This window comes from Fukomys damarensis, unplaced genomic scaffold (assembly GCF_012274545.1).
Source record: "Fukomys damarensis isolate Sample0158 unplaced genomic scaffold, DMR_v1.0_HiC HiC_scaffold_23, whole genome shotgun sequence".
In the NCBI taxonomy this organism is placed as follows: domain Eukaryota; kingdom Metazoa; phylum Chordata; class Mammalia; order Rodentia; family Bathyergidae; genus Fukomys; species Fukomys damarensis.
The window spans coordinates 34,499,433-34,511,580 of record NW_022900935.1 but is presented as its reverse complement, the minus strand read 5'-3'; the positions used below and the strand labels follow the sequence as shown (position 1 = coordinate 34,511,580).

At 47.9% G+C, this 12,148-nt stretch overlaps 1 protein-coding gene across 10 annotated transcripts in view; it reads left to right on the top strand.

Moving 5' to 3' along the window:
* The window catches only part of Dab1 (DAB adaptor protein 1), a 768,539-nt gene that overhangs the window by 707,360 nt on the left and 49,031 nt on the right, over positions 1-12,148 (top strand). For 6 of the 10 annotated variants that reach the window (XM_010603632.1, XM_010603629.1, XM_010603628.1 and 3 more), the window contains one exon: positions 3,120-3,179. In XM_010603632.1, the coding sequence (XP_010601934.1) occupies positions 3,120-3,179 (60 nt within the window). The remainder of the gene's footprint in view (positions 1-3,119; positions 3,180-12,148) is intronic. The other 4 variants (XM_010603631.1, XM_010603630.1, XM_010603627.1 and 1 more) reach the window with 1 other exon arrangement.

Genomic DNA, 12,148 nt, shown 5'->3' with positions numbered 1-12,148 from the left:
TCTAAGGACAATAAGCTCCCTTCCCCAAATGCATGGATAATCACAATTGTCTTTTGCTTCACTTACCTCTGAAAAAGTTACCAGTTGTCTTTAAAACAACAGAGTGTCATGGTAGCTTTTTCATATATGGCTCAATTTCAACCCCTCCAATACTGCAGAGAACAGGAAGAAGAGCTCTGATGACTGTCTTTTGCAACCTAAGAAAATCCAGTCCACCGAGCTCAGGGCCTCTGAATCTAACTTCTGTGTTCTTGAATAGCTCAGGTAGCTTCCCACATAAGCGAGCCCTCTGCTTTCCAAGTGGACATTTTTCACATTCGTTTTTTTCAAAAAGAATTCTTAATCACTCCACCTGTCTCGGGAGTTGTCATTTGAAAATGGCAGGGCTCTAGTTTAGGTCAGCTTGTACTGCCTCGCTGCACTATTAACCGGCAGGGTGCTAGGGCCAGAGTGTCCCCCGGGTACAGCTCTGTGTAATGTGTAGCTTCTGGGAGAATTTACCATCTCTGAACTCATCCATTCCAAAAAGTATGTATGGACCACCTAGCATGTGCCAGGCATAGGGAAAGAAGCACTAGTGACCGGGGTACGGTGTCTACCCTCAAGGAGTTGATGGGCAGGGTTTTAGATGGTTATGAAAACCAGAGGAGGAGACTGAGGCCCAGAAAGCTGCTGACTGCCATACATCACAGAGCCTGTGGCAGGGCCAGAATTAGGAACCAGATCTTCCATTTTCCATCAGTCTGAGATTTTTAATCACTGTGCCTGTTGGTACTGTACTGGTCTATGTAAACGGACCTATGCAGAGATAAGAGCCAGACGCCGGCCCTCAGCATCCATGTGATGAATGTCCAATGAGCAGGCACTTCTTTGTTTATCTGACATTTACAGGCAGGAATCCAAGGATAATAAAATACTCACCCTGCCCTTAGCAAGCTTACCGAGCCGTGGGACTGTAGATCCACAAACTGCTACAGGGTGATGTAGTTACTCCCATGGAAAGATAAAGCACAGCTCTGCTCTTTCTGCAGCCTGATTACTGCTCTGTCTCCCTCTCCTAACAAGTCAAAAAGTCTCTGCTAAGTCAGGGAGTCAGGGACATTATCTGTCTAAGTCACAACCTTGTCTGGGGAAGTGCAGTGCGTGACACATGATAGGTACTTGGTAACTTCTATGTTTTAATGAGTGGATGGACCTGAGGTTACCAGAGTGCAAACACATGGTCCCAACCAGTCCCGAAGAGGCGGGCCAGGCTTCTGAGAAGCCTCAGCTGAGATGAATCTTAAAGGACAAACGAGCAGATTGATATCTCACCCATGGGAGAACCGAGGAGAAAAGCATTTTCAATTATGCACAGTTTGGGTTTATCCTTCGCATGGCTTCTCCTCTGTTCGCAGGGATAATTGAGAGGCTGCAGAGGTTCACTGTGCTAAGTGTCATAGTGAGCAGTGAATTATGGGGACAGAATGCTGCTTGTTTGCTCCTAAAGGGTGAGCTAGTAAAAACACAAGTGAGTGCTGGTAATTTATTGGCTCTCGTTAACAAGGACTCTGTAGACATTCCGAGGATTCCTTTTAAGTGGAGCCCAGTTATCGGGAGCAAAGAAATTACATTCTTCTTAGGCTACTGACACACTGGCTTTGTAAGGACAGCTCTGGAAGACCATCTTCCACTCATCCATGCTCACTCCTATTTCTGTGCTCCTGAAAAATACTCACAAGCCTCTGGAAACAGAGGGTGTGATGTTAGAGAAAGCAGCCAGTATAGGGCAGCCATCGAATGGCAGACGGCCGGCCCCACTCCTAACCAGCCCACTGGCCAACTTCTGGACACTCAGGAGTGTGTCATGGGGATGGGGGCAGTCCATCCTGAGGAGCAGCAGCACCCAGCCCATGGAAAGTGCCCGGAACATGTCAGCGTATACTAGCTTTTTTGATAATCACAGAGCAGCGTTTGGAGCCTTCCGCCTTTATAACTCTGGGCAGAGCCTTAACATCTCTGAGCCTCACTTTCTGCAGGTTAAAGCAGACCCAATAAAACCAACTTCTTAGGGATCCTGAAGGATTTTAAGTTCAGCAGGAGTGGCGGTGATAAAGGATCTGGAAGCCTAAGCTCACATCCTTACTCATAAAAGAATGACATGGTGAGCCAGTCAGTGCCTATCCAGCCATTTTTCTTTTTCTTCACTACCCCCTACTCCTCTGTGGTGATGTTTACCCACAGACACTTGTTGAGTGCCTACGGGGTGGGAGGCACTGTGTCTGCCCCCAAGCAGCCCCAACCTGATGGAAGGAGACCACCCTGAGCTTCTCGGGCCCCCGCAGTGAAGGTGTAAGCTGAACTGTGGCAGTTGCTGGGGAAGGATCAGCTAATGAGAGCTTCTAATCCAGAGTGTCCCTGGGCCGAGCCCTTGACTGACTCTGTTGCTAGTATCACAGGATGTGTTCATGTGTCCGTGCATGTGATGTGCCAGTGACGAAAGCAGCTGTCGCTCTGACCCATTACAGTGCTATGATTCCTAATAGGTTTTGCTTATCTAACGTCTGTGTTCCCAATGGTTCCTAACCAGAACCTGAGCGAGAGGCAGTGCCGACGGCCCCATGTGATGACAGCGCAGCTCAGAAGGGCTAAATGACCTGCTTGGGCTTTACTGTTGACACGTGGCTGGGAAGACCACGTGGATGAGCAGGGGAGGAGGAAGGGAAGGAGATGTAGAGCAGTACTGAAGCCGTGTGTGCTGGGATAGCGATATTTACTATATTTTTGATCACCTGCATCTCAGTCTCAGCACTGAGCAGTTTATGCTCGGCTATAGACTGTTTCTAAACCTTTCGAGCAAATCGCAGCTCCTCCCTGGGCCTCACTTTTGCCCTCAGCGTAATGAGGATGGTTTTCTCACTGCAGGCTGCCCGCAGTCCCCGTTCTGAGACTGCGCGAAGCCTCAAGGCAGAGGCGCCCTCAGCCAGTCCTCTCATGACCCTGCCCCCTCCTCATTTCATCTTTCACCGGCGCGGCAGCCCCCTGTCCGTTCCTCCAGCTCGCAGTGGACGTCTGGCTGCGTTGTGCGTTGCAGTCGAACGCCGGGGCTTTTAACCATGTGGAATTCGATTCTTCCGTAGGTTCCCACCAGCCAAAAGAAGGAAGGTGTTTATGACGTGCCAAAAAGCCAACCTGTAAGTGTAAGTACACCTTCCCTCGGCTGCGGGTTCACGCGGAGGCTGCGCGTGCACCAGTGGGCGGCCGGAGCTGTCTTCCGGAGCGCCTATCCCAGAGCGTGTGTCCCTGCTGGGGGCGCCTGCATGTGCCCAGGGAAAGAGGCAGGGTACGGGAGTGGTGGGCCTGAGCAGGGTCGCCAAGCTGGGGCCCAAGAGAGGGGGACTGGGTTGATTTGTACCAACCACTCTACCGAGGGGACTCCAGGGCCCAGACGGAAACGGGAAAGTTTCCTGGCCAGGATTCCTGTACAGGTCCTGTAAAGGACAGTGTTGTCTCTGGAAAGGGAGCTCCTCATCCAGTCCGCAAGTGGCTGAAACGTTTCAAAAGGACAGCAGCAGGCGAAGGCTGGTCAGGGCTCTGGGATGTGGGCAGGTCCAGCACTGAGCAAGACACTGTGGAGAAAGCCATGTGCAGGAGATGTCCTACATTGAGGACGTGGTCTGGTGTGTCTGGGTCCCCCGGTCCCCGCCTGCTGGTGGGACTCCTGGGAATTGAGCCAGAAAGGAAAACCCCCAGCTCTGTGAAACCGAAGCCACTGCAAGTCCCACAATACATACTTAAGGACCTCCACCCGGCACTCTGGGGGGAATCTCTACACAGAATTCAGTCTCATTAGTCAGCCAGTGAAGTTTCCTGAGTGGAATACGTGTGCCCTAATGCAAGAGGATCTAAGGTGTCTCATCACCTTGATCTCCCTCATCCTTGCAGACCCTTAGAATCACACCTCTGACACCCACGGGGAGTTTGTGGGGCTAAAGTAATTCCATCTGGAGCATTGCTTTGAGTTCAGACCCCACACTAGGAGGCACACAAAAACACCCTCATGTTTCCGGACAGACTGAACAACAGAATTTGAAAGCCTATTTCCCTAGGAGCAGCTGATGGACCCTGAATTGTTGCGCCTGGAGAAAAAACAACCATAGAGCAGGGGCTCTGGTATAGTGTCTCAGTGTGGAAGAGAGGCCGTGGCATTTTATGGTAGCCACATCGTGGAATTGGGACCAGTGGCTGGCACTAAAGACAGCAGGCTCCAGCTGAAAGGGCAGTGGCCTTGCTGATAGATCGAGCTTTTGGGGTGGGAGTGGCAGTGGCACCAAAGAGGGCAGTTGGGCAGTTGCACCTGGAGTGGAGAAGAACAAGGGGCCTTTCATGTCCCTTGCAAACCCAGATCCCTGAGCCCAGGGTCTTTCTTGCCTTGGTGCCTCACACCCTGCCCCTCCTCTGTTAACAGCACTTCTTCCCCATCCCCTCCATGAGCTTCCTGAGGTCCTTGTATTACTGAGACCAGGCACAGTGCCTGCTCCAGGGCTATGTAATTAATAGGCGAATGACTATTCCCTGCAGAAGAAATTTATGCAAATCAAATAATCTATTTTTTGACATACAAATGCCCTTGCCTAAAGGTACTAGAAGTTATGCTTGGGGAGTATCTACGCTGTATGGATGGTCTGCAATGGCTCCCTGCCTGGAGTTAGTCTTCAGTCTTGGTCCCATCTGCTTTGATGGCAAGACTTTGTGAGTCATTTTCAGTATCCCTAAATGCCTGGGAGAGGCAGGAGGTGAGAAGCACAGGCTGTCTTTAGAGACAGGTGCATACTATCGCGTCTGAGCCCCCTCTCTCAGCTCCTGGGGAGTTTGGGTAAGTTTTCTTGTCCTTGAGTGTGAGGGTTCTTATCTACGAAAAAGAGTTATTGGGCCTAATTTGAAGAGAAACTCTATTAGAAAGTTGATCTCACTCACCTAAACCTCTCAGAGGTGGTGCATGCTATTCCATTTCCCCTGCACTAAGATCTTTCCAACCCCACTTACCCTTGTAGAAACTCTCTGGCTGCGCATTCCCTAGGGCACCTCTATGCTCTGCAAATCTGTGATCTTCCCGTCTGCCTCTTCATTACCTCTCAGCCAGAAAAACAAACCAGAGGTAACCCCATTGGTGCAGGCTAAGCTGTGGGACTGCTACACACTCCCCACAAGAAGGGAGACTACCCACTGGCTTGTTGCTCTGGATTTCACCTGGTTTCTGCTTCCTGGGCTCCAGGTCTGTACAGGTGAGAGACTCAGCCTGGACCTGTCCTTGGGGAGATTGCCTATCAACCCTAAAAGAAACTGCCTGATCTTCAGAGTCAGATCTGGCCACTTAACCAAGGGTCCCTGAGCAACTTTTGCATCGTTCATTCTCTATGTCATCATCTGTAAAAAGAAATACTCTAATATTCTCTTTTAGCTCTTGTGCAGAGATTAGAAGGAACATTTTTGTAACACTTAGCAGAGATCATGAATTAAATTATGAGACTCTTTCTGTGTGTCACTGTGACAAGCAAACTGTTCTCATTGAACTGGGGATTGTTGTCTCCACTAAGCGATACCTCCTAGAGAAGCCTTCCTCCCCCAGAGAGGTAGCAGTGCCTTGGGAGTAGCCCGTACCTCTCTTTGCAAGCATCACAGTGGATTGTCACTGCCTCTTTATGTATGTGAGCCCTGGGACTCTGTGTTCCCCACAAAGTCTTGCTGACATCATGTCTCCTGCAGCTCCGAGACCTCAGCAACTGCCCCGTATTGAATTTCCATTGAGAATCGAGGTGGTGTCTTTGCTCTAGGTTCAAAGTCTTCCTTTGTTAGCGGCCACATGGTCTCAAGTGAGTCATCTGCTCCACTCTGTCTGCAGTCTTCCCATGATGTGAAAACCAAATTTGTCGAATTCCAACAGTGTGATTAGATTAAATAGCTGCAATCCCTCAGCATGCTTTACTAACAGGCACTTCATACCTGTTGCGTCGAATTTTTTACCAAAAGTGGTTACCTGCGTGCCCTGCTTCCTGCCCTGTGGTTCCTCAGGACCAGAATCAAGTCATTGTCGTGGGCTGATTAGCAGAGGACACTGGTACCGAGCAGCTGCTCCAGGAGTAAATGAATGAACAGATGAATGACTGTGTGAGCAATGAAAGAGCAGATGAATGGCTTTAGTCCCCAAGCTCCTCTGCTGCTCCTCCTGAAGGCAGACAGGCTGAGTTTCACTCACAGCAGCCCCAGTCCAGCCTCTTCCTACACTTGTGTTCTGTAACTCGTACCCTCCTCTGCCGGCATTCTCCATAAATATGTGCTATGTTTCCTCTGCAGCTCAGATCACTGAGCTGACAGATGGCCTTCTGCACACACGTGCAAACACACATGCATGCGCACACCTGCGTGCACTCTCCTCCCACATCAGCAGTCTGCACCAGGCGAAGCCAAAACATTTTGCTTGCTTGGCAGAGTTATTTTGGGGTTTGGTTTGGTTTTGCTTTCCTGCCTGGTATTGGACATTCTAAACTGGAAGAAACCCATGGAAAGTGTTAGGGTTGTCTGGATTCTTTAGTTTTTCAGAAGAGGGAACCATGCGGTCTGGTAGAATTAGGGTCAGCATGGCCTTCCTCCTGAGAAAGCCCTGTGACCAATTTGTGAGTCCAACAGAAGGGTAGAGACAGGAGGTGGGCCCAGTGAGTTTGCCAGATGAGTCTAAAAATCACTTTAATCCCTGGATTTGGAGTGTAGATCCAGACCCTTCTAGCTTTGTCTCCGAAACTGGAAATGACAGTTACATAGTGCACTGTTCAAGCTGCATTTAGCTGCAGCCTTTGCTTTTGGACAATAACTTTGTATAGCAATACAAAGCATGAAAGAGAAAAAGGGGGACCTGAGGGATCCTCCACTCCATCCAGTTATCTTCTTCCCACCCTGTGTTGGTCCCTGAAACGTCTCTGCATCCTGAGCAGAGTAGAGAAAAACAGTATCTGCCCCATGATGACTGAGGGTACAAGGAACACAGGCCAACCTGATGTTCACCAGTGCATCCAACAACCAATTTTTCAAGATTTTTTAGTTTTTAGTAAATTCATACCACACTGTGCATGTAATACATGTTTGTATACAGATTGTGTGATGTGTATATGAATATATCAGATTGAACATTCTTCAGTTTTCTTTGACTTAAAAACTTTTATTTTTTAATATAAAATACATCTTAGTTTGAGAATCACTGCACTAGAGACTTGTTGGAAAAGATGCCTGTGAGCTAGTAATGGGAAACAATGCATAGCAAAACTCGTGGCATAACACTGTAATGTATATTACACTCACAAGTCTCTGGGTCCTCGGCTTGGTCTTTTAGGGTCTGCTTTTCCCTGAGCTCCTGACTCACATGCCTTTGGTCAGCTGTGGGTCTGAGTGACTTCTCTGGGCTCGCTCACATGCTCAAACTTTGGCTGGCTGTGGAGCGGTCCCTGTGGCTCCAGATGGAGCCAAAGGACAGTTAACTCAGGGTTTTGGTTACTGAGTGGTTGCTAGGTTTCCAGAGCATGAATGGAAGCCTAGACTCGCGTTCTCTGCCTCAGTCTTCAGCCAGTGTAATTTAGAAGTCTGTCCCAAAGTCAGAGGGTGAAGAAGGAACTCCACCCTGTGGTGGGATTCTTTACAAAATTTCAGTGCAGAACAACATGGTATAGGAGAGCTGGGGGGAGTGTGGTCCATCATATGCAACCAATCTCCTAGAGTCCATGTATAAAGTCACTAGTGAATTATGGTCATCAGTGTTGAAATCCAAAAGCCTTCCTTCTTTGGCCCCACTGTTTTACTTCTGTTGCTTTCCCTGCTTTCAGCCATCAATGGAGGTAACTTCTCCATCCCAAGGAGAGTCACTTGGCCAACCAGGTCCTTGAGCTTCATCCCTTGAACGTTTACTCTCAGAAGCAGCTTCAGTGATCTCAGGCCCTAGGGTGCCCTCCTCTCTTGCACATAAACTTCCCTCTGTCCTCTGCTCACACTCCGGTGTACTTTTTGAAATTTTTCTTGGTTCAACATTCATGATCCAGTTAAAATGTGATTTTCTGTCTTTAGGTTGCCTAGAATCCCTAGGGCTCTTGCCTTTTTGGAAGTACTTTTCTGAGCTTCTGACCACATTTTAGTTTGGTTCTTAGGGAGCAGTATTTTTCAGTGGTTGAAGGTCTGAGTTTGGATGAGAACAGATTGGATTTGAGTCCCAAAGCTTCAGCATTCCCAAGCTTTGTGATTTTTGGATACTCCACTCACTTTCCCTGAAGCTCAGTTTCCTTGCCTGTAAAATAAAGCAAATGCTAGTATCTGCCTTTAAACTTGCTTGTGCCTGAGGACTGAATGAGCTACAGTCTGAATCAGCACAATGCTGGACATAGTGAGAATCCCAGAGCTGGGCGCTTTAGTCCATTTCTTTTTCCTGCTTTGCTGTGAGGTCCCAGTGGAGAGGCATCGCTGTGAATCATCTGAATTCCTGATCTCCTCCAGACTTCAATGGTGGACCCACTGTATACACGCACGTGTACATTACTGTAGGTCTTGAAGCTCACAGAACCCTGACACCTCAGTCCTGGCGCTTCCATCAGCAGCTCCCCGTGCTCCCCTGTGGACAGGGATGCTCATGGTAACAGGACACACTTGATGGGTTGGGGATTCCATAGCTTTAGGCCAGCAGAAGTTAAAACTCACGGTATTTCTTAACAGCCTCACCATATGATATGCCTCCACATATCAATGTATGGGAGCAGAGCCCTAATTCAGTTAGCTAAGATCTGGATACAGTCAGAATGCTGATTCCATCCCTTTACTCTTTCTTTCTCCCATTCTCTCCTTCTTGCCCCAGTTTTACCCCTCCTTGGGCTATCAACTCAGGATGCTCAGTCCTTTCTTAGTCCACTTTCTCTAGTAACTCATGTGGATGCTTTTGTTTGCTTATTTTAATGTGGACCTGTGCTTTCCCTTCTAACAGATTTCCTCTTAGAATCATGCTCCATTCCCCTCCACCTCTCCTAGGAATCTGCACTAAGATAAGGATTAATCTCGCTGCTCCTAGAAATATGCATTTTATCTCTTTTCCTGGTCAAGGCTGCTGGAAGCTCTGCACAGGGGCTAATCTCTCCTGTGATCTTAAATACATGGGTATATTTTTTATGGTGGGGTCTCTGAAAGCCAAGGGCATAAGTGCTTGGTGACAGGAAATGCTAAATGGCTATCGAGCTGGGGAGGGCTTCAGAATAACTTGAGCAAAGCTATAAGCAGGCTAGAAGGTCTTTGATTCCAGCTTCTGCACAGACTTTACTTGGAAGCAGGCAGAGCTGAGGAACTTCTCATCGAATCAAATTGCAGTTTCAAGGAGAGGAGAAAGTTTAGTTCTTTGCTTCTGACAGTTGGTAATGCTAGACACATTCTTAAGGCAAATACCCTGGCCTTTGTTCGACTGTCAAACATACATATTTTTGATTGAGGAGGAGAGTGTTGGCTACACAACACATTACCACCTTCATTTTTCAGTGCTTTTGCACCATCTTAGACTTTGGTCATGATTCTGGTCCCACAGTGGGACCGCAGCAGGAAGGTGCACTCATGGGCTGCTAAAGTGACCGTCTCAGACTTTTTTACATCCATGACATTGACAATGAACTCGATAGAGACTTAACCTTCACAGCCCAGTGTTTCAATGACACAGACGTAAACCCCAGTGTGATTCGAATCAGTTCCAATGGGAAATACTTACCACTTCTTCTCCTCCACAGTCATCTTTCCCCCCTGCAATATTCTTATGTCTGAAAAAGATCCTTTATCCTTTCCTTTTATAATTGCTCACTTTAAAACCCTTTTGTGTAGTTGTATTAAGCATAAAAGAATCTCTGATTATCAGTACTAACCAGTCAGTGGGTTCTAGCAGAATCTTTCTTTTCTGCCTTTAAAAAAAATTCTTAAAACTTTGGCCGAATAGTACATAAGAAGTACTCTGATAATGAAATTGATGGATTAGATTTGACATTCATTTCCTTTTGACAAAGCATGGATTCGGAAACTGAAAAGAATGATCAGCTACCACACACACACACACACACACACACACACCATTCTCACTTTGGGTGTGATCTTTGCCAGTCACCTCAACTTTCTGAGAATCATTTTCTTCCTCTGCAAGATGGAAATAGCAACTACCTTCTGCCTATATCTTGGGCCCTGGGAGGTTCCCAGGCCATGTAGATGAATGTGTTTCTTCAGAGAGGATCACAAGCTGCTTTCATGAGACCCTAGGAAAGTGAAGAACTGGCGAGGGAGGTTTAGTTGCCTCCACCGTTTTATGGACTATTCTGTGATTAGAAAAGAGGGCACAAGTGAAATGACAAGAGAAGGCAAATCTGGCCCAAGAGAAGAACAAACTTGCAGGCTGGGCCTAGTGGCACAAATCTGTTATAAAGCCACTCAGGTTCCTTGCTTGGGTTCCTTTGCTTGCCGCTAACCGCATCCAAGGGGGCCACGCAGTTTGGTAAAAAGGAAGAAAGGATTTATGCAAAACAAGCTCCCAGGAGATGGAGGGTCACATTTGTCTCAAATGATCTCCTCGCCATTTACAGGGGGGCAAGGGTCTTTTATAGGAAGGAACAGAGGAAAGGGGGATCACAGGGAGACGGCGCAGATCCTGCACTTGCTTTATCACTTCTCCACTGCATTCTCCCTTTTCTCTTAGAAAGGAGACCAGGCCGCAGGCTCCTGGAGCTGGCATCTGCATACTCTGTCACTTGGGGGCTGAGGAGAGGAGGCTGTGTTGGCTGTGTGCTCACAGGAGGAACTTCAGAGAAGTTGCTTATCTCTAAAAGAAAAAAGTCTAACTTGTAAAGCTTCATTTTGTAGGGCTCATTACATCAGCACTCTAGGAGGCTGATACAAGTTCAAGGAGGCTGATACACTCTAGGAGGAGCACAAGTTCAAGCCCAGCCTGGGCAAATTAAAAACTTAGCAAGGCCCTGTCTCAAAGTAAAAATAAAACTGCCTGGGAATGCAGCTCTATGCAACAGCCCTGGGTTCCATCCCCAGCAATGGAAGTGGGGAAGGCAGAGGGAGAAGACAAGAGGAAAGAAGACAAGAAGAGAAGAAGAAGGGAGGGAAGAGGAGGAGAGGGGAGGATGCAAAGCAGTGTATCAAATGTGATAATCAAGTCAGCTCATTACACACACTTTCAACAGAGAGTAGGTGCCTGGAAAATATTCTCCTCCTTAATTCTTTCTGGAGAACTTGAAATCAGGGCTGTGAATCTATCTGGTATGTCCTGAAAAGAAAAACTGATAGAAATCCTAATGATCAGCTTTGAAGTTTAGCCTCTGATTCAGTTCCTTTTATTGTTTCCTGGGGCCACCCACTAACCTTGTATATTAAGAAGTTAAGGCTGATGTAGCCTTGGAAACAGTGGCTAGACTTCACTGAGCACTGCTACATCCCATGGACAAGCCTGGGCTCTGGACTGAGCTTATCACTTGTCCTCTAATCAGAACCCTAGTGATGTGGGAAAATGTAACCCCCCCACCTGTTAGATGTCAGATGTGCCAAGTTCCTGATCTCCCAGTGTCGAGAAATGAGAAATGAAGTCTCGAACCAAAGGAGAAAGTTAGGAAACTTCTATTGGAAATAAGGAGAAGATTAACCCCTGGGTTTCTGGAAGGGGTTCCGAGCAGGTGGCCACCGGGCCCTTTGTCGGGGTAATTTATATAGCTGTGTCATAAGGCGTGCTCTGTGGGTCAAGGTACAGTCAACCTGTAGGATTACACGTGTAGCCACTTAGCTAATATTGAGCCAGTAGGGAAATGAGTCACACAGAAAGGGTAGATGGAAAGAACAAAGGCATATTGGGGAAGGGAAGGAAGCACAGTCCAGGTGTGCTGCTCACCCACCCACTTATGCATGGGATGCCTGTCTGGGCTCACAGGACCAGGTGGTGCTAATGACGCTGTTTGTCTGTAGGGAGGCTGGTGTGCCTTGCTGCTCGTGTCCATGCTGACACCTGGCTCTTCGGGTTTGCCTGCAGCCACAATCCTGATGTCTTCATCTTCTGTGCTGACTTCCTTGGGGGCCCAGCCCCTCTCTGATGGCACGTTAATTTCTATCTAACTTAGCT